The following is a 23,093-nucleotide window of genomic DNA, read 5'->3' on the forward strand; positions in this document are numbered from 1 at the left end:
CACCTCCGTTCGCGGTGCATTACTGGGAGAAGGCGGTTGGTTCGCTCGAGTTGTCCGCGGTGGGTGTTTAATCATGGCGCTCGCGGCCTCTCGGCCATTCCTGTCGGAAGGTGGTTACGGAGAGCAGGAAATGGACGCCAACTCTGCTCTGATGGAGCTGGATAAAGGTGCTCGTACCTATCGGGCGCAGCTTGGCGCTCTCGCCCTTGTGTTTTCTCGGATTTAACAAACTGGTGAAACATTTACCAAGCTGCCTTTAAAACATCCACCGGGATATCTGGGGCTATCTCTGAGCAGAAGCTATGTTTTGGTTTTCATTATTACTTAATAATTTGTGTTCGGCGCGGTGGCACAGTGGTTATCACTGCTGCCTCACCCGGGTTCAATTCCCGATTCAGGCGGCTGACTGTGTGGAGTGTGGACAGACACATTCTCCCCGTGTCTGCGTGGGTTTGCTCCGGGTGCCCCGGTTTCCTCCCACAGTCCAAAGATGTGCAGGTCAGGTGAATTGGCCATGCTAAATTGCCCATGCCACTTAGGTGAAGGGGTAAAGATAGGGGTATGGGTGGGTTGTGCTTCGGAGGGTCAGTGTGGACTTGTTGGGCCGAAGGGCCTGTTTCCACACTGTAGGTAATCTAATCTTAATTGGCACTCTCCAAATATTTAAAAGTGTAGGTCTGTGCAATCGAGTCTAAACTCTTGCGCCTGAACATTAGATGTTGACGGATGTGAATTGATTGTTATTTTCAGAAAAGTAAAAAATGAGGTCTGCAGATGCTGGAGATCACAGCTGCAAATGTGTTGCTGGTCAAAGCACAGCAGGTTAGGCAGCATCTCAGGAATCTGAGATGCTGCCTAACCTGCTGTGCTTTGACCAGCAACACATTTTCAGAAAAGTGGCATGTTAGATTAGATTAGATTAGATTAGATTACTTACAGTGTGGAAACAGGCCCTTCGGCCCAACAAGTCCACACCGACCCGCCGAAGTGCAACCCACCCATTCCCCTACATTTACCCCTTACCTAGCACTACGGGCAATTTAGCATGGCCAATTCACCTGACCCGCACATCTTTGGACTGTGGGAGGAAACCGGAGCACCCGGAGGAAACCCACGCAGACACGGGGAGAACGTGCAAACTCCACACAGTCAGTCGCCTGAGTCGGGAATTGAACCCGGGTCTCAGGTGCTGTGAGGCAGCAGTGCTAACCACTGTGCCACCGTGCTGCCCACAAATTTGATTAGATTCCCTACAGTGTGGAAACTGGCCGTTCGGCCCAACAAGTCCACACCGACCCTCCGAAGAGCAATCCACCAGACCCACTCCCCTACATTCACCCCTGACTAATGTACCTAACACTATGGTCAATTCACCTAACCTGCACATCTTTGGATTGTGGGAGGAAACCGGAGCACCTGGAGAAAACCCACACAGACACGGGGAGAATGTGCAAATGCAGCGCAGAAAGTTGCCTGAAGTGGGAATTGAACCTGGGTCCCTGGCGCTGTAAGGCAACAGTGCTAACTACTGAGCCACCCCCAGGGCTGAAACTCACTTTAGTTCGTTTTAAACAAATCTTGAGTTTCGTCAGTTGTTGTTCGAAAATAACATTTTTCTGAGCGGTTTGAATCGCTTATAAAGTGAGAGGCAATTTGACAAATCTGTATTCTGTACTTACCTTTTATTTAAGTTTGTCATGTTTTTGCCCTGTTCAAAATACAGTTGAAATAGTTTATCACTGATCATAAGTCAGTAACTTGGTGATCGAGAATTCTTAAATCATGTGGAAGTTTGCTGTAGAGAATGAGCAAAGATAAAACAAAAAAAAATACAATTTGTAGTGGTAAGTTGAGCAACATTGACATATTGCAAATGTCTGGGCATTCGAGCAACATATAAAACGGCCTTATTTTTACATTTCTCCCTGCCGTAAGCTCGTAAGTCATTTCAAAAAGTGTGGCACTGGAAAAACACAGCCCATCAGGCAGCATCCGAGGAGCGGAGAGTTGACATTTCAAGCATAAGCCCCTTCCTGATGAAGGGCTTAAAATGTTGACTCTCCTGCTCCTTGGATGCTGCCTGACCTGCTGTGCTTTTCTAGCACCACACCTTTTGACTCTGATCTCCAGCATCTACATTCCTTACTTTCTCATAAATCATATCAGTCTATCTCCCTTGCTTCCAGTCCGGAGTTGCTTTTTACTTAATTACTCCCCACGCACTTTCATAGAGGTACTGCCTTTCTCCTTCCTCATTTAAGGAGTTTTTTTTTAATGTTTCAATTGACAAAGTTTTTCTCATCAAAGTCCGTCTGATTTACAAAGGCTATTTTCCACTGAACTGATTCATGGATGAATATTTTCTTTATGAAGGATTCATTGCCATACTTGACAACTTGCTAATACTCCCGAGTCACTGAGATTTCCACTTGTATGGAAGTAAATTTCCATCAACTGAGAATTTGTATTCTGAGATTGTTGCAGAGTCTAATGGCATGAGCAAATCAGCACTGTCACGAAGTGGTGGTATGAAACATATTAGACCATCATGGATAACTGAGGATGGAATTTTATGTAGTAAACGTAAGCATAGTGTTTCATTCCTACAATCTGGATATGGGTTGGAATCACAGTTTAAGAAACCTACCTATTAGGACTCGTCTTATTAAATGCTTTGTTTCTTGAAACTTATTTTGGAAAGTACATTGCAACAAATTTTTAAAAAATGTTAGGAACATAATGTGAAACCATAAAGTAGCAGTCCTGTGCAAGGTGGTTTCCTATGTTGGATGTTGTTGAGATATGTAGCCTTCTCATTTTGAAAAATCAGTGATATAGTCTAACCTGGATTGGGTATAGGAATGAAGCATAAGAGAAGAGTTTTGACTTGTATGTAGGAATGTCTCAAAAACAGCCAGGAGTGCAGGTCAGAATTATTTGTAAATAAAACATGTAATGCAGGGTAGTGACCCTGTTACATGCAAAGTTTTGTATTTTACTTAAGACTTAAACATTTAAAAATATGAAACTGTGATAGAGAAATTTTCTGAATTGTTGTGTACATTTAAATTATCTAAATCTTTGAACAGCTTTATGGTGAGTTCAAGTACCAATTGCAGTGTTTTTATCCTATTTCTCAAGGACTGAGATCAGGGAAACTTGGTGAGCAATGTGAGGCAGTTGTTCGTTTCCCTAGGTTGTTTCAGAAGTACCCATTTCCAATTCTTATAAACTCTGCTTTTTTGAAGCTTGCAGACATCTTCAGGGTTGGGTAAGTATCAACATCTCTTGAAAGAATGCACGAACAATTAATTTTACATAGTTTTTATAACAAATGTGATTTAACTAACTTCAGTATTTCCCTCTATTAGAAACAACTTTTTGAGGATGTGTGTGTTGAAAGTCACTCAGCAGAGTGAAAAGCACTTGGAGAAAATCTTGAATGTTGATGAATTTGTGAAGAGAGTCTTCTCCGTCATCCACAGCAATGATCCAGTAGCTAGAGCCATCACTCTCCGGTAAGCAAAATTCCCAGGAATGAAAAGCTTAACATATGAGGAACTTTGAAGACTCTGGGTTTATACTTGATGGAGTTAGAAGGATGAGGGGGAATCTAATTGAAACATACAGAACACTGAATGTCCTGGACAAAGTACATGTTGGGAAGATATTTTCAACGGTAGGAGAGTCTCGGTCCCAAGGGCACAGTCTTAGAATAAAGTGAAGACCTTTTAGAATGAAGATAAGGAGAAACTTCTTCAGCCAGAGAGTGGTGAATCTATGGAATTCATTGCCACAGAAGATGTGGAGACCAGGTCATTGAGTGTATTTAAGACTGAGATAGATAGGTTCTTGGTTAGTGGTGCTGGAAAAGAACAGCAGTTCAGGCAGCATCCGAGGAAAGCAGGAAATAGGGTTGAGAAACTTATCAGCCATGACTGAGTGGAGGAGCAGACTGGATGGGCTGAATAGCCTGATCTCTGCTCTAATGTCTTATGGTCAAGCTTTAGGGAACATCTCCGGGACACCCGCACCAATCAACCACACCACTCTGTAGCCCAACATTTCAACTCCCCCTCCCACTCTGCCGAGGACATGGAGGTCCTGGGCCTCCTTCACCGCCGTTCCCTCACCACCAGACACCTGGAGGAAGAACGCCTCATCTTCCGCCTTGGAACACTTCAACCACGCGGCATCAATGTAGACTTCAACAGTTTCCTCATTTCCCCTTCCCCTACCTCACCCTAGTTCCAAACTTCCAGCTCAGCACTGTCCCCATGACTTGTCCTACCTGCCTATCTTCTTTTCCACCTATCCACTCCATCCTCCTCCTTGACCTATGACCTTCATCGCCTCCCCCACTCACCTATTGTACTCTATGCTACTTTCTCCCCACCCCCACCTTCATTTAGCTTATCTCTCCATGCTTCAGGCTCTCTGCCTTTATTCCTGATGAAGGGCTTTTGCCCAATACGTCGATTTTACTGCTCCTCGGATGCTGCCTGAACTGCTGTGCTCTTCCAGCACCACTAATCCAGAATCTGGTTTCCAGCATCTGCAGTCATTGTTTTTACCTCAAGCATACTGTGCCTTGTAGTGAATTGACATATATCTAACCAAAATAAATAAAACAAATTTGTACAAACTATGCAGTTTACTACACAAATCACATTGTCTGCTGTAACTGTCAAGCAATCAAAGTATTTCCTGGGTTGACATGAACATTGCAACCTACAGAAGCATCTTGTGACTTTTAACTTGGTACAGTCTCCATGATAGATTCCCACTTTGTGGGCTTAGAAGGAAACTGTTGTTTATTTTCATGTGTGTTATATCAAGCTTTGTGCACCTAACCAAAGAAAATGAGAGTCACAAGATTGTATCATTTTGCAGAATGCTGGGAAGTATGGCTTCGATTATTCCTGACCGAAAAAATGCTCATCACAGTATTCGGCAAAGTCTAGATTCACATGATAATATTGAAGTAGAAGCTGCCATTTTTGCTGCTGCCCATTTTTCTGCGCAATCCAAGTAAGTACCGCTTTGAATGACATTTATTTCTGCCTCAAAGGTGATGTTCGAAAGTAGTTAGACCTTAATCCAGATTTTGGGGTGAGACGCAAGATTGTGTATGTTGATTGATATATTAGTTTATATATTTATGTTTGTGTGATTATTACAATAACAAAACTGCTATATGCTTTGTGTCCCATAAAACACTACAAATAATATTTGTCAATAGTTGCTATGATGTAACAGTCTAATCGAGAGTGACTTGCTATTAGTTTTGTTTACAGCAGGTGTAATCTGCAAGTGTTGAACTAAGCATCCTTCTACTGTTGCAAAATTAGTGGTCTAATTTAATATGATTTGGATAGGGGATGAAGTATTAGAGAAGAGTAATAAGGTTCATAGAGGTTTGGGAGAGTAAAACTAAAATATGCTTCAGAAATATGAGTGGTCAGTGTACAGAAATGTGAAATGAAATAAGATCTGTTTGGAATGTAAGTGTTTAAATACCCGGAGACTGGTAACTACAGTTGAATAAGGTAAACTTCAGGCAGAAGTTCCCTCACAGAATTTTAATTAAATGACAGTAATAGAGACATGACTCAAACAAGGGGATGAAAGGGGTCTTGAACATGCCTTTCTACAAAGTATCCAGTAAAGAAGGGGTGGGAAAAATGGGGTAAGGAGTCAATTGGTATTGAATAAAGTTCCTGGTGCAGGATTTGTTTAATGTTTCAAAGTTTGATTCTATTTGGATAGTATTAAGGAATCTTGGAGGAATAATTGCATTGCTGGGCATAGGTCCAAAACAATGAAAAGTACATAATTCGGGAATATGCTTTGCGAGACCTCAATTACCATAACACAGATTGGAAAATAACTTTATAAAGAAGAGGAGGAATTGCTGAGATTTGTGCAGGGGGATTTTCTTGATCAGCATGTTTCCAGTCAATGAAGAAGAAGCAGTGATGTTTCTGGGAGATAAAGTGGGGCAGACAGAGCATTGTTTGGAACATTTGGAAAACATTGATCACAGCATGATTTTGGCATAAGACAGAAAACTAAATGTAAAAAGATCCCATTATATGAGGCCTAATTTAAGTGAGTTGGGAAATTGGCCTAGGTGAATGGGAAGTGTAGATTGGGAGTTGAAACAATAAGTTACGGAAGAAGATGCTCCCAAGAGACAGTTTGGGTACAGACGTGCCAAAAGAAGGACAGCTGAAGGCAGGAATTCTGAAGAAAGGTCACTGGACCCAAAACTTAACTCTGATTTCTCTCGACAGGTGTTGCCAGACCTACTGGGTTGTTCCAGCAATTTCTGTTTTTGTTTTTGCATGAAAGATAGAATCCTGTGGGTGACTAAGTATATAGCAGTTAGAATGAAACTAAAGGCTCATAATAAGTGTCTGGCTCAAATTATAGTAGAGAACCAAGCTAAACGTAAAATTGAGAAAGGAACAAGGCACAAGAGCAGCAAACGAAGTGAATGAGAGATTTGTTGGTAACAGAAAAAGGAACCCAAGCACACCTTATAAATGTCTGAAGAGAAAAGGGTCGTCAAAGAAGAGGTTGGATCAGTTAGGAATGAAAAATCATCTTGGCAAGTCCAAAGTGCTTTGCTTAGTTATGACATAAATGATCCTTACATGATTCCATTGTAGAAGAGGAATTGGCAAATATGACAAGAAATTAGAGCAATTGGTTCAGTTAGAAATGAAGAGTTGCTTCCAGATTTGTCAATGCTCAAAGTCAAATGGATTATATTCTTTACAGCTTAAGAAAAAATAAAGATAGGAGAAGTGTCATCAATGACTACAATCTCCAATTTTTCATAGATACAGGTAGTTCTTCAATAACGTGATGATTGTGTTCTTGTGCAACACTAGTGAAAAGACAAACTTTTTTCTGCATTATTTAAAAATTGCTCTTTAGAAACGGTGCTTAAAGTGTTGATGATCTTATCGCATTACAGCCAATACACGTTTTAAAGTTTGCACTTCAGAAAGTGTCCCAATTTGTCAATCATGTTACAGCGAATTTGCATTAACGAAACAAGCGTTATAGCAGAACAACCCGCATATGAACAGTGTCCAGGGATTGGAAGAATTCAAGGCGGCACGGTGACACAGTGATTAGCACTGCTGCCTCACAGCATCAGAGACCCAGGTTCAGTTCCTACCTCAGGCGACTGTTTCTGTGGAGTTTGCACATTCTCCCCAGGTCTGCGTGGGTTTCCTCCGGGTGCTCTGGTTTCCTCCCACAGTCCAAAATATACAGGTTAGGTGAATTGGCCATGCTAAATTGCCCGTAGTGTTAGGTGAAGGGGTAAATGTAGGGGAATGGGTCTGGGTGGGTTGCTTTTTGGAGGGTCGGTGTGAGCTTATTGGGCCAAATGGTCTGTTTCCACACTGTAAGTAATCTAATCTAAATATTACACTCTTGTTCAAAAAAAAGAAAGGAATAAACTTAGGGATAGCAGCGAATCTTTGAGACAATCATACAGAGATAATTGGTGCACAGAGAAGAATGTGTTAAAGCTCACTTAAATTTGTTAGAGCAAATTACGCTTTGATGAATTTAAATTTAACTGCTTTGAAATAACTGTTTCGATGGAAATAGTGCAGTTGATGTTATTTGTGTAGACTTTGAAAAGGTATTTGGTCAAATATTACAACAGACTTCACTGCACAATTAAAACATGAAGGGTAAAGAGGCAAAGGTAGCTTGGATATGAAATGGGCTGAGAGACAGTATTGATGCACGGTTGCTTTGTAGTCTGAATGGAGGTGTATGGTGGTAGCTCTGAGGGTGAGGCATAACGTGATGTTGGGGACAAAGCAGTTTTGCAAACTTCAGAAAAATGGAGACTAGTGAAATAAACAGACATGTGACATTTAATGCAGAGACGATTGCATATAGGTAATGTCACTGGACTAATAATTTCCTGATGAAGGGCTCTTGCCTGAAACATCAATTTTCCTGCTCCCCAGGTGCTGTCTGACTTGCTGTGCTTTTTCAGCACTACACTCGACTCTGATCTCCAGCTTCTGCAGTCCTCACTTTTTCCTAGTAATCAGAACTTTAGTTAATGTTCTGGGAACATGGGTTCGAATCCTAACATGGCAGGTGGTGAAAATTTGGATTCAATAACAAGTTAACCTAACGGCAACCATGTAACTACTATTTACTTGTCATTTAAAAAAATACATCTGGTTCACAAATGTCATTAAGGGAAGGAAATCTGCCATCCTTACCTGGTCTGGCCTACGTATGACTCCAGACCCACAGTTAGAAGATTGATGTTGACCCAATAACGCTGAAACACACTCCCTGACACTAATATGGGTGTACTCGCATCAAATGGACTTTGGTGGTTCAAGAGGACAGCTTATCCTTGGCAGTTAGGGATGGGAAATAAATGCTGGCCTTGCCAGAAAACCCCACGTTCCCAGAATGATGGAAAGAAAGAAAAAAGTTTGTCTTTTCACTAGTGTTGCTGTGCGTTGTTTATAAAGAATAGAACATTGCTGAATGATTAGATTTATTTTAGAAGTTTGATCCACAATATTCTATCTTGACATTAAAGTCCACAAATGTAGAATCAGCAGTGGTCTTTTGTAAGTTAGAATATGAGTTAATGTGCACTTATTATGGACAGATTTGCCCATTGCACTCAGAGAATGAGTTCCTGTACAACAGGTAAATAACCAGACACTATTTCATTCGCTGCACTTAGAATGTATCTTGGCTAAAGAAAAGTAGATGTCAGGGAAAATTCGTACTTTAAACGGATAACCCTTTGGCAATTGTTTAGAACAAACTTTCAGAACTTGAAATAAAATTTTGAAGAATTAAACTTCATACATCCTTTGTGACTTGCAGAATTCTCTTGTGTAAAATTTTAAAGTATGCGTTTCCATTTCTTTCCCACTCCCTCTCTTTCTCTCTGCCCCCACCACAGAGATTTTGCTGCTGGAATTTGCAACAAGATTGGTGAAATGATTGAAGGTAAGACTTCAGAAAATCATGATATTTCAGGAATGTTATTGACTGTCTAAACTATCCATTATTTTGAAGCCATAGTTGGTTGTAAGGTTTGTATTTTCATTTACTGCATTAAACAACATGCAGTTGTTTAATTTCCATAGAGATTTTTTAAAAATTGAATTCTCGATGGTCAACTTAAAGTTATGTCTCACCTCATTATCAGTTATCATCAAAGGTCCTGTCCCTTCATCTTCCAAGAATTCCTGAATGTTTTCCATCAAATAGACTTACTCCAGTGATTGTTTCTATGGCCTTGTTTGGCTAAATCGTCAGCAACCTTAAACACCTGCAGGTTCCGTTTCTTCACCCAAAGTGAAGTGACATCTTCAAGTGCGTGACATTTGGGTGGCTTGCAGTGAACAGCTTTTTATCTCTTTCAACAACTGCTACTTCCCCATCTCTTCCTGTCCTTGTATCCAGGGTATTTTATTAAACTCTGACTGCCTGGGAGTCTGTAAGTCTGCACAAGGCAAAACAGCGGACTCTATTTGTGATTGGATGTGAAGTAGGGCACTTGTCTCAGTAAGCCTTATTCCAAGGCAGCTCTCACTAGCACTAATAACAAACATAAGAAATAGGACCACCAGTAGGCCATTTGGCTGCTCAAACCTGCCCTGTCATTCACTAAGGTCTTGGCTGATACACCCCAGTTCTGTACTTGTCTTTTATGCCAGCTACTCATTGCCCACCGCTCCCAGGTGTTTTGTAAATCTGACTCCTACTTAAACAATTAGCCTCCACAAGTTTCTGGGTTAAAATCTTTCAGATGTTTTCACACTTCTTGGAGAAGAAATTCCTCTACATTTAAGTTTTAATTCGGTGTCTCCTTATTCTGTAACTATGTCCCCTTGTATGATAGTACCCCATTAGTGGAAATATCTCTGTTAAGCCTATTAGGAATCCTTCAATAAGATTACCCCTCACTCTTAGTGGGCGGCACGGTGGCACAGTGGTTAGCACTGCTGCCTCACAGCGCCTGTTCAATTCCCGACTCAGGCGACTGACTGTGTGGAGTTTGCACGTTCTCCCCGTGTCTGCGTGGGTTTCCTCCGGGTGCTCCGGTTTCCTCCCACAGTCCAAAGATGTGCGGGTCAGGTGAATTGGCCAAGCTAAATTGCCCGTAGTGTTAGGTAAGGGGTAAATGTAGGGGTATGGGTGGGTTGCGCTTCGGCGGGTCGGTGTGGACTTGTTGGGCCGAAGGGCCTGTTTCCACACTGTAAGTCTAATCTAGTCTTTGAAATCCTTATGAATAAGGGCCTAAATTGTTTAGTTGTTCTTGATAATACAACATCTTCATACCAAGAGTCAACCTCGTGAATTTTTTTTGACTCATGGGACTGAGATATCACAGCAATTACAGAAACATGCCTCACGGATGAACAGGACTGGCAGCTTAATATTCCAGGATACAAATGTTACAGGAAGGACAGAAAGAGAGGAGGGGGAGTGGCATTTTTGATAAGGGATAGCATTACAACTGTGCTGAGGGATGATATTCCCAGAAATATATCCAGGGAAGTTATTTAGGTGGAACTGAGGAATAAAAAAGGGATGATCACCTTATTGGGATTGTATTATAGATCCCTAATAGTTAACAGGAAATTGAGAAACAAATTGTAAGGAGATCTCAGTTATCTGTAAGAACATTAGGATGGTTATAGTAGAGAATTTTAATTTTCCAAACAGAAACTGGGACTGCCATAAAGTTAAGGATTTAGATAGAGAGGAATTTGCCAAGTGTGTACAAGAAAATTTTCTGATTCAGTATGTGGATGTACCGACTGGAGAGGGTACAAAACCTGACCTATTCTTGGGAAATAAGGCAGGGCAGGGGACTGAGGTGTCAGTGTGGGGAGCACTTTGGGAACAGCGACCATAATTATATTAGTTTTAAAACAGTGACAGAAAAGGATAGACCAGATCTAAAAGTTGAAGTTCTAAATTGGAGAAAGGCTAATTTTGATGGTATTAGGGACTTTCAAAAGCTGACTGGGACTTTCAAAAGCTGATTGGGTGCAGATGTTCGCAGGTAAAGGAATAGCTGGAAGATGGGTAGCCTTCAGAAATGAGATAACGAATGTCCAGAGACAGTATATTCCTGTTAGGGTGAAAGGAAAGGCTGAAAAATGTGTTGCTGGAAAAGTGCAGCAGATCAGGCAGCATCCAAGGAGCAGGAGAATCAACGTTTCGGGTATAAGCCCTCCTTCAGTAATCAGGAATGTGTTTCCAGTAAGACATTTCTCAGCTCTGATCTCCAGCATGCAGTCCTCACTTTCTCCTGAAAGGAAAGGCTGTTGGTGTAGCGAATGCAGGATGTCTAAAGAAATTGAGGGTTTGGTTAAGAAAAAGAAGGCATATGTCAGATATAGACAGGATAGATCTTGTGAGTCCTTTGAAGAGTATAAAGGCAGTAGGAGTATACATAAGAGGGAAGTCAGGAGGGCAAAAAGGAGGCATCAGATACCTTTGGCAAGTAGGGTTCAGGAAAATCCAAAGTATTATTACAAATACATTAAAGGCAAAAGGGTAACTAGGGAGCAAATAGGGTTCCTCAAAGATCAGTAAGGCAGCCTTTTTGTGGAGCTGCAGGAGATAGGGGAGATACTAACGAGTAGTTTGCATCAGTGTTCACTGTGGAGAAGGATGTGGAAGATATAGAATGTGGGGAAATAGATGGTGACATCTTGAAAAATGTCCATATTACAGAGGAGGAAGTGCTGGATGTCTTGAAAAGCATAAAAGTGGACAAATCCCCAAGACCTGATCAGGTGAACCCTAGAACTCTGTGGGAAGCTAGAGAAGTGATTGCTGGGCCTCTTGCTGAGATATTTGTATCATCGATAGCCGCAGGTGAAATACTGGAAGAGTGGAGGTTGGCTAACACGGTGCCACTGTTGAAGAAAGGTGGTAAGGACAAGCCAGGGAACTATAGGCAAGTGAACCTGACATCGGTGGTGGGCAAGTTGTTGGAGGGAATCCTGAGGGACAGGATATACATGTATTTGGAAAGTCAAGGACAAATTAAGGATAGTCAACATGGCTTTGTGCATGAGAAATCATGTCTCTCAAACTTGATTAAGATTTTTGAAGAAGGAACAAAGAGGGTTGTTGAGGGCAGAGCAGTGGACATGGTCTACATGGACTTCAGTAAGGCGTTTGACAAAGTTCCCCATGGAGACTGGTTAGCAAGGTTAGATCTCATGGATACAGGGGGAGTTAGCCATTTGGATAAAGAACTGGCTCTAATGTAGCAGACTGTGGGTGGTTGTGGAGGGATTTTTGGACTGGAGGCCTGTGACCAATGGAGTGATGCAAGGATCAGTGCTGGGTCCACTACTGTTCGTCATTTATATGAATGATTTGGATGTGAGCTTAAGAGGTATAGTTAGTAAGTTTGCAAATTACACCAAAATTGGAGGTGTAATGGACAGCAAAGAAGGTTACCTCAGATAACAACAGGATCTTGATCACATAATGGGCTGAAGAGAGTGTCAGACAGACTTTAATTTAGATAAATGCGAGGTGCTGCGTTTTGGGAAAGCAAATCTTAAGAGGACTTATACACTTAATGGTAAGGTACTAGGGAGTATTGCTGAACAAAGAGACCTTGGAGTGCAGTTCATAGCTCCTTGAAAGTAGTGTTGCAGACAGATAAGTAGTGAAGAATGCATTTGGTATGCTTTCCTTTATTGGTCAGAGTATTGAGCACAGGAGTAGTGAGGTCATGTTGCGGCTGTATAGGACACTTTGGATGTAGGTTTGTTAACTCCTGTGGTGAAGTCATTTCCTGTTCCTTTTCTCAGGGGGTGGTAGATGGTATCAACAAACACATTGAGTTGGACCTCACTACAGAAAGTGACTTCACGACTGGAAATCACATCACCAACCCATAGAAACCCAAACATATAAATAGAAGGCAAGAATTTTCAGCATTGCTTCGCCTGAGGTCCACTGAAGATGTTACCTAGTACAGTAACGAAACATCTGGAAATTAACCTTTCAGCTCAGCGAGCAAACCTACATCCAAAACCTCAACCTGAGCTACAAATCTTCTCAAAACTTGTATAGGACATTGGTTAGGCCAGTTTTGGAATATTGCATGCAATGATGGTCTCCTTCCTAACGGAAGAATGTTGTGAAACTTGAAAGGGTTCAGAAAAGATTTCACAGGATGTTGCCAGGGTTGGAGGATTTGAGCAGTAAGGAGAGGTTGAACAGGCTTGGGCTGTTTTCCTTGGAGCGTCGGAGGCTGAGGGGTGACTTTACAGAGATTTATAAAATGAGGGGCATGGATAGGATAAATAAACAACGTCTGTTCCCTGGGGTGGGGGACTCCTGAACTAGAGGACATAGGTTTGGGGTGAGAGGGGAAAGGTATAAAAGAGACCTAAGGGGCAACCTATTCACACATTGGATGGGACTTGTGTGGAATGGGCTGCCAGAGGAAGTGGTGGAGGCTAGTACACTTGCAACATTAAAAAGACATCTGGATGGGTGTATGATTAGAGAGGGTTTGGAGGGATATGGGCCATGTGAGGGCAGATAGGAGTGGATTGCGTTGGGATTTCTGGTCGGCATGGATGGGTTGGACCAAAACGTCAGTTTCCGTGCTGTATGTCTCTATGAGTCTAACTGACTCCATGCAAGTGTAACCTTTACTAAATATGAGGACCAAAACTCTACGTAGCACTCCAGATGTGGACTCACCGACGCTCTGTCAAGTTGTAACAAGACTTTGCAACTTTTAAACTCTAAGCTTCCAGGCAGTAATAGCTAAAATTCCATTTGCTTTCTTCAATAGTTGCTGCACTAGTTTCACACACGAGAATGCCCAGTTCCCTCTATGCTGCATCTTTTTGGAGTCTCTCTCCATTTAAATAATAGCCGTCTTTTGATTTCTTCCTGCCCAAGAGCATGACTTCAGACTTGCCTACTTCATCTGCCACATTATGGCACATTAATTCAACTTATTTATATCCCCTTGCTGTTTCTTTGTGTCCTCATCACGACATATCCTCGCACCTGTTTTTCTATCAGCAAATTTGGATACGTTATACATTACCCCCTCCTCCGTATCATTAAATGAATAACAACTAATTGAGGCTCGAGGACTAATCCTTGTGGCACTCCACTAGTTAAGTGTTTGCAACCTGAAAAAGACCCATTAATCCCAACTTGTCTTCTGTGTGTTAATCAATTTTCAGTCAATGTTATTATATGATCCACAACAACATGAGCTGTTTCATACAATAACTTTTTACACTGTACCTTATTTAATGCCTTCTGGAAATCGAAATACCCTACATTTACTGGAGTTCTGGAATATTTCAACGAACACCTTCTCTGTCTCTGCAGCCACTTCCTTTAATATCCTTGAAGATTAGGCATCAAGTCATCAAAGTAAAGTTATTTGCTGTTTCCCTGTTCTCTATTATCAATTTCCCAGTTATATCCTCCAAGAGTCCCATATTCAAGTTATATATTTGTAAGAGTTCTTGCTGTTTGTTTTTCTATTTCTTTCCAATTTACTTTCCAATGAATTTTCTCCCCCTTTATTCGTCAACATGAGTGTCAAGCTTGAATCACCGAGCCATGTTGATGCACCCTACACCAACAAAGACAAGGTCTCTGCCACCACTGCTGCATTCCTGAACTTGCTAGCTTTATATAATTTATGCACAAGAAGCTCCACATTCTTCTGTGCTGCGTTTTTCTGCAGCCATTCTCCATTGAAATAATATTCAACTCCTCTATTCTTCCTCACATTTTCCGCATTATATTTCATCTGCCAAGGTTTTTGTCCACAAATCATGAATATATCACTCTGTGGTTATCTTCTTCAGTTGCCTTTCCACCTATTATTGTCTTCTCCAAACTTTTTTGTAGTATATTCCCTTACCTCATACAAATCGATATATATTGTAAAGAATTGGTGCCCCAGCACTGATTCCTGTGGCACTCCACTAGTTTGAGGATGTTACCTGTAAAATCTTCCTTCCCCCCCCAATTCTTGGTCAGCAATCCTTTATCCGTGCAGGGTCATGAGAGGTAGGCAGGAAAGCAGAATTAAGACCACAACTGGGTCAGCCATTTTTTTTTGAATGGCAGAACAGGTTCAAAGAGTTGAATGGCTTTTAAAATTCTTGTTCAAAATCTCGTGCCATTTCTTTGTTTCTCATTATTACCTCCTCTAAGGAATCAACATTTTCTTTAGCTTTTCTCACCCTTTTAATACACTTGATTAACAGAGCCACTCCAGCTTTCACCCTTTCATTCCAAGGTATTGTATACCTTTTGTATTCAGATTCTCGCCACAGTCATGTTGCAACCATCATACCATACTAATATTTCTTCTTGTGCTCTCAGTGTATCCATTGGTCACAAGTGATGCATGCATTTGGATAAACGTGCTTTATTTTGTCATTTTATAATTTTTCCATAATTTGTTCTCTGTTTGCTGATGGACTCTTATGGTTAGACTGTATCCTTTTCTACACTGTTTATCATTACTTCCATTGCTACTGCTTTGGTCTTTCTTCTTAACTTACTTATTCTTCCCTCCACTATTTAGTTTGAAGCTCTCTTACAGCGAGTAGTTTTATAATTCACTGTTACCCTGGTTCAGGTGAATACTGTCCCAACAGTGCAGCTGGCGGCTTCCCTATCACTAATATCAGTTCCCTATGAATCAGAATCCATTTCTCCCACACTACTTACCCATTGCCAATTTGCTTGTGGCTCAGGTGCTAATCTATTATTACCATTTTTGTGATTTTGCTTCTTAAGTTAATGCCTTAGCTACTCATATTCCTTATGGCAGTGCCTTTATTTTGTACTGCTGCAAATGTGTTGCTGGTCAAAGCACAGCAGGCCAGGCAGCATCTCAGGAATAGAGAATTCGACGTTTCGAGCATAAGCCCTCATTGTACCCATATGAACCATGGTAACTAGGTCCTTCTCCACCCACTTCCATGTTCCTCTACAGCTGTGGAGAGATGCACTTAATTGTTGCAGGCAGTGCAGCCTTTGCTACTCTTGCTCTTGGCTGAAGAGAATGGTATTCATTGCCCTAACTTTCCAGTCCTCTACTGTAAACTAATTCCCTTTTAGTCCACTCACTTTGAGTGGCTCTCTGCATCGTGGTTTGCTCATCCTCACTGCAGACTCTGCTTTTCATCCACCTAATTTACAAGAACCTTAAACCCTGCTTGGCAGATTTAAGGACTGAGATTTCTGCACTGCTATCTCTGGATCTCCATATTTGCCTCAGTCATAATTTCACTCTCATCCTTCACCATGAGTCAAGTATGAAGTATTAAGTACAGGGGTGTGACTGGTTCCTGCAACAAAATGTCAAGGTAGGTTTTCTTCTAATGCATTGTAGTTTCCAAAGTCTGGACGCTGGCTGTAGAAAGAGCAGCACTTCCTTCTTCCTTTGTACTCATCCCATCTGCACCAAGTTTATATCCATATTTCATAACTCTTTGTGCCTGCAGATGACTAGCACCCAAGTGTGCTAATTCTCCTCCCTCAGATAGAAATGAACAGCTATTCACTTCCAGTTAATGGACAATAATTGCTGCTACCAGGCCGTTTCTGTTAACTAGGCTCATTAACTAGTTTGCAGTTTTGAAGTTTTTTAACTTGGAGTCTTGATGTTTATCTAAATTATGGCTTGATGGAAAACTTGACAGAGATTCTCATCTCTGCCAGATTTTAACATTAGAATTCAAATGAAAAAAATGCAAGCATAGAAGATGTGAATCTCCACTGCACATATTAAGGAGGTGCTGTTGCTATGCCTAGGACAGGACCTAGGACAGGATTAGTCAAATCTCATGAAATACGTTTTGGCTGCTTCTGGGGCCTACTGAAACCAAGCAGGGATCTAAGATGGATTTGACTTTGTAATACTGTTTGGGAGACTACAATAAAACACAATGTTTTTGTGGGACTGTAATGGTCCCAATGATCATAATCTAGTGTATCTTACTATCTACAATAGAGATGCCTGTCATTTAACTAGCCTGCCTGGGGCATCAAATCGATAGCTAATTAAATATTCCCTCAAAGCTAGATTCCTGGTATTGGAGCAGTCTGTATTAATTTGATGCTTGGATAGGTTACTTGCAAAACTTGATTATATAAAGAACATACCCTGATTTGGAATAACCCTGATAATATTTAGCTATGTAAAAGTTATTGGACACTGGCAATACTAAGTGTGGAGAGGAAGAAGTTCCAGTTTATGCAAGGGAGCTAATTACTGGAATGGAAAATTCATGTTACATATCCAAACACTTAGAATCATAGATTCCCTAGTATGGAAACAGGTTCACAATGACCCTCTGAAGAGCAACCCACCCAGACCCACTCCCCTACTCTATTACTCTACATTTATCCTTGTTAATACACCTGTCCCACACTTCCCTGAACATTATGGGCAATTTAGCATGGCCAGTTCACCTAATTTGCACATTGTTGGATTGGGGGAGGAAACCGGAGCATGTGGAGGAACCCAACGCAGGCAAGGTGAGAATATTGCCATAGAACATGACTGGAGATTTCTTGGATTCTGTTTCAAGACAGTAGTTTTCCATGGCATCCAGTGCTTCAAAAGTAGCCATCTTTTTGGTCACAGCACATTTTAGAATACAGCACCTATGATATTATATGCACTTTAGTGGTCGTCTTAATGGATCTCAAACAAATATGAGTTAATATTCTTGGTGGATATTGTTCTTTGGGTTTTCCAATCATAAAAACTTACAGTCTAATGTTTTTCACTATCTGATTGTCCCAAGGAAAGTTTAAAGTTCAGTTGAAGGAGGTATGTGGTACAGGCTCAACTAGGCATCCATGATTATTGCAAACTGATGCAGCTCTGTAAATAAATGATTTAAAAAAAACAAACATGCCTTGGAATAGGCCATTTCCATAAAACAAGTGGTGAAGAGAATTTTGACATCAGCAAAATCATATGAATCTGAGCATTCATCTCTTTTCAAATCCCTCATGATTTTGGATCTTCTGATCTCCTTAGAGTCTTCTCTTTAAGGAGAAGAATTGTAACTTCTCCAATCTTTCTACATAACTGAAGTTCCTCATCTCTGTAACTGTTATTGTGAATCTTTTATGTTCTCACTCATACGTTTATGTCTTTCTGTAAGTGTTGTGCTCAGAACTGAATGTAATGCTCCAGTTGACTTTGACACTGTGTTCTGTCCAAGTTTAACATGCTTCCTTGCTTTTGTATTCTATGTTCCTATTAATAAAAGATATAAGTACTTCACAATTTTTGCCCGTTTCTGTAACTACCTTATCAGTTTGATTCTCTACATCTTTCCCACTAGGTAGTGGCCTGGAGAATACACCAAGCAAGGCAATTGCATTGTTTCTTAGGTCTAATCATACAGATCCTATTCTTCTCCCCTCATGGACATCTGTCTCCAATGCTACAGTGTTCACCTTAAGGAACACTGACCACAAGTCGTTTAATCCTTCCCCTGTAGTCCTAGCAAAACAAGGAAATTAGTCCTAGCTTTGTTTAGGTGCAGCCTGGCCTGTTCGTGTCAGCCCCATCTCCCCCACAGTTGGACCCAGGGTCTCAGGAATCTAAAATCCTCCCTCCTACGCATCCACTTTATCCACTTCTATATTCAATCAAGTTGTTTGGGAGTAGCTTGGAGATGACTACTTTTGAGGGCTTACTTGCTCATTTATTATCTAACCTCCTAAATTCTGAATGCAGGACCTCTGCATTCCTCTTTCTGCCGATGTATCATATTTTTGTGGGCACTTTGGGCTATGATATCCTGTCAAATTAAATTGTAGACCTTTGTTGTGGTGGATGTTTGCCATTTGATAAATGAAAGCCCCATTTAACTATGTTTTCATGACAACAGAATTGGTAGAAATGAACCAATGACAGATGAAGCTTTGTGAGTGCTATGCAAAAATACTTTTCTCATCTAAAATTTAACTCCAGTTAGCATCTACACCTTCAAGTCTGATTTCCACACGTGTACCCTTTGCATGTTTGACTTAGATGTTTTAAGTATAATATGCTCAACCCTCCCTCTACTGTGTTTGTCCAAAATATATTGTTATTATGGGTTGAAAGCAAGAAAATATAGCTTTCCCTTAATAACTTAGAACTTTCCTTTCTAGGATTAGCTACGCCTGTGGATCTGAAGTTGAAATTGATCCCCATTCTGCAGCATATGCATCATGATGCTACCCTCGCTTCCAGTACTCGAGTCCTTCTGCAGAAATTGGTTGCATTGTACCCTTCCACCAGGATGGTAATAGTTACACTTCATACTTGTACGCAACTAGCTGCATCTTCACTGGTTGATATTCCAAAGCAGGTAAGGGTTATCTTTCAAAGTCTACCAATTCTTTAGAAAACTACCAGTTCACTCCCCTTAAATATTTGTGTATTTAATTAATTTAATCAATCTAACTCTTTTTATTCTCAGCATGGTTAATTGTCGGAAATCCTAGGCAAGTAATTTGAGGTCAAAATTAATTTGGAGGTGCTGACGTTGGACTGGGGTGTACAAAGTTAAAAATCTCGCAACACCAAGTTATAATCTAACTGGTTTATTTGGAAGCACTAGCTTTCAGAGTGTTGCTTCTTCATCAGATCAAAATTGTCATTGTCCACTGGGACTGCAGGAGGATTAATTGATTCCTAATAAAAGATAGCAGCTTTTTTTGTTTTATTCTTTGTTTCCTTTGAGATATAACTTTGTTAGGACTTTTTTTGCCAATGCGACGTAAACTATTCAGTATAAACTGCAAAAAATTGTGGGTTTGTAGTGTTCATTGTGGTGAATGCCAAATCTGATTAGCGACAGCAGGCTCTTTATTTCTGGAAGTTATTGAAAGATTGCTATGGAAGTGGAAGTGGCAGAAGAAAAGCTTTGCAAAACTATTTGAGAAATCTAATTAAGGACTACTTCCCAATCTCTATCCTAGTTCTTCCAAAGATTGAAACAAATAGTTTAGAAGTCAGAGCAGTTCGAAAAATGATTCGGTGATCAGAGTTTTAATTTGAAAGACAATTCTACTAGAACACAAACAAACTGCAGTTGGTTTGGTGATCTTATGAACAATATAAAACAGATGTCAAAATGGGTGTCTTTAAACTTTCTTTATAATGGATTTTGATAGACAATTACTTTAAAACAAAGTATTTATTGTGGTTGAAACTTCAGTACATTGTAGGCTATGACTAATTTGTTCTGTTTTCTCTATTGTTTACTCTGTGTTGAACAGATTCAGCTTTTGCTGCAATATTTGAAGGAAGACCCCAGAAAAGCTGTGAAGAGACTCTCTTTTCAAGATCTTAAATTGTTGGCTCATAAAACACCACACATGTGGAGCAGAGATAACATTCAGGTATTTTCAGATTAAATCCAGGCATGAATACTGAGAAATGGTTAAGTGAATTACCTTGGCATGAGGCTCAAGAAAGTGCCATGGTTACAATTAATTGTTCTAAATATTCACTTCTTGACCAGGTAGTCGCTTTTTGTAGCCATTCATAAAATTATCTGCTGGCTTGGTTTGGAAAAGTGTGCACTTCTGCAAACAATGCTATGAATGTGAAAACTCTTTACATTGTCGTACATTTCCTTTGATCTGGATTTTAAACGGTTTTCCATTGCAAGCTTATTGATAAAACTTCCTATATTTGTGTCTAAATCATTAATATACATTTTTATAGAACAAAGAAAATTATAGCACAAGTCCTGCGTCTCTTCAAGTCTACCTGATTGCCAACATAATGGGTTGGCTGACTGTTGGTAGTCACATGGCACAAAAGAAAACCATTTGGCCTTTTGTGCCTATGTCAATTATTGTGAAAGTTACTGTTGAATCCACCTCTTTGAATTTTGACCTGAAAGACACTAACCAATGTAAAATTGCTTCTCTCCTCACTTCCCCGTCATTGATGACTGAGCATATCAACTAAATTTTTTTGAACTCCTTATTCAATGCCTCCGCATCTCTTCAACCTTTAAAACCTATAAACACCATAATTTTGATGAAATGTTTGGTTACCCATTTTAATACAAACTTCTCTGGCTGAATGTTTGTTTTCCTACAGCTATTTCTAAAGAGCTTTGAGATTTTCTTTCATGTGAAAATCATGTAATAAATGCAGATTACTGTTATATGTAACATTTGCAGATTGTGCTTCCAAGCGTCTGTTTGCTTTGGTACCTGATAGATTAGAAATAGAATTAGATTTTATTGTGATGTGTATTGAAGTACAGGGATATGGGAGTACAGTGAAAAGTGTACAATGTTGCCATTCCCAGTACCATCTTAGGTACGAAGGTACCTAGGTACAAAGTAGAAAAATAAGGAAATATAATTAAAAGTTCTGCATTTTAGATTAGTACCAGTGATACATTGTCAGAAGTGTTTTGAGTTGGGATTGTTCAATGTGTATATTGATTTATAGTTAGTCATTTGCTTTATTAACCTTTACCCTTTATGAGAACAGCAAGCTCATCAAGTTTAATCCAATCTTTACAAAGTGTCAAATCTGCCGTTTTTTTCAATCTATCTTTTTTATAAAATGACTTGTCTTTGATTCCTGTTCGTTAATGACATTATGATAAGTTTTTCTCTTTTCTATCAAGTCACTGTGTGAATGTGCCCTTCAGAGCCCTTACGACAGCTTGAAATTGGGTACGCTTTCTGTTTTGTCCACATTGTCTGGAACTATCGCTATGAATCAGTACTATTACAATGCACAAGGTAAGGCTAACTTCTTAGTACCTGTGATTTCAATCAGATATATGAAATTAAACTCTGCTCTGCAGTTCTCTGAAAAGATTGTTTCTAAAGCTGGAAGTATTTGCTTTTAATGCAGATTGGATTGATCAGATTGAGAATTAACTGATATAAAGGCACCCAATTCATTTGAGTTACATGGGCTTAAATGATTGACAGTTGGGCTGTTTCAGGTAGCTAGTTGGTGAAGGCTAGAACGTGTGTATAATCTTTTGTTTTTATTTGCAGAGATGCACCATGAGCATGTGCCTTTGATTAAAAATATTTTTAATTAATGTGTTCAGACATTTTATGAGACACCTCTGGAGCAGATGGACCTTCTGGCCCCAGTAGGGTTGCTACCACTGTGCCATAAGAGCCCTCCGCATCTCAATTAGACTGCTGTCTATCAAAGCACAAGTGAATCCCCATTAAATGCTACCACTTGAATGCAATCCAGTACTCAACTAACATATACTTAACAGTGGGGATGCTACAGTCTGTCTAAATGATCTTGAACCGGGAGCAGGAGAATCAGCATGTTTCATCCTCTTTATAGATATTTTGTGACATTGTGGAAACTGTACTTAACCATGGAAGCATCCAGCCAGTATGTTAGCCATCATTATCTCAGTTCATACACAAAGGGTGAGGGCTTTTGGCAGAGCTCCTGGAGGTTAACTGCCTGCTGTGCAACTTCTGTTTCAGGACCAATTATGGTGCAAGGGGGAAAATAAAGAAAAAAAAGCGTGATGCTTTTCACAACCTCAGGATGTCCCAAAGTGCTATATCACCAAATATAAAATTTGGAGTGTAGTCACTGTTATAAAATAGTCAATCTGGCAGTTTATTTAGCAAGGTCATTTTCCAGCCCTTCACAGTTTGCAGAATAGTTATTCTGGTCTGAAAAGGTTAACTGTTTCTCTGTCTCCACCAATGCTACCAAACTTGTTGAGTTTTCTGGAATTTTCCATTTTATTTCAATAACAAGATAGTTTGTTATAATGACGTTGATTGAAGGAGAAATGTTGGCCAGGACAGTAACTCCCCAGCCCATCAACCAAGTGCTGTGGGCTCTTGTAAATCCACCTGGGCCACAGTTTAACATTTTCTCCAAAATATAACCAATTCAAAAGCATAACGCTCCCTCAACTATACTGGAGTGATATTCTGTGAAAATATTTGAGGAAGAAATTAGGTATTTGAATGAATAGTATTTTTTTGCTGACTTGTTTTTTTTC

The 23,093-nt window shown here is 40.2% G+C and overlaps 1 protein-coding gene across 2 annotated transcripts in view; it reads left to right on the plus strand.

Moving 5' to 3' along the window:
- Nucleotides 1-37: 37 nt before the first annotated feature.
- The window catches only part of ints7 (integrator complex subunit 7), a 64,356-nt gene continuing 41,300 nt past the window's right edge, over nucleotides 38-23,093 (plus strand). For both annotated transcript variants that reach the window (XM_060831483.1, XM_060831484.1), the window contains exons 1-8: nucleotides 38-167; nucleotides 3,142-3,271; nucleotides 3,372-3,518; nucleotides 4,894-5,031; nucleotides 8,975-9,021; nucleotides 19,231-19,430; nucleotides 20,344-20,466; nucleotides 21,720-21,837. In XM_060831483.1, the coding sequence (XP_060687466.1) occupies nucleotides 74-167; nucleotides 3,142-3,271; nucleotides 3,372-3,518; nucleotides 4,894-5,031; nucleotides 8,975-9,021; nucleotides 19,231-19,430; nucleotides 20,344-20,466; nucleotides 21,720-21,837 (997 nt within the window). In that variant the 5' untranslated portion in view covers nucleotides 38-73. The remainder of the gene's footprint in view (nucleotides 168-3,141; nucleotides 3,272-3,371; nucleotides 3,519-4,893; nucleotides 5,032-8,974; nucleotides 9,022-19,230; nucleotides 19,431-20,343; nucleotides 20,467-21,719; nucleotides 21,838-23,093) is intronic.

Source organism: Hemiscyllium ocellatum, chromosome 10 (genome assembly GCF_020745735.1).
Source record: "Hemiscyllium ocellatum isolate sHemOce1 chromosome 10, sHemOce1.pat.X.cur, whole genome shotgun sequence".
NCBI lineage: Eukaryota > Metazoa > Chordata > Chondrichthyes > Orectolobiformes > Hemiscylliidae > Hemiscyllium > Hemiscyllium ocellatum.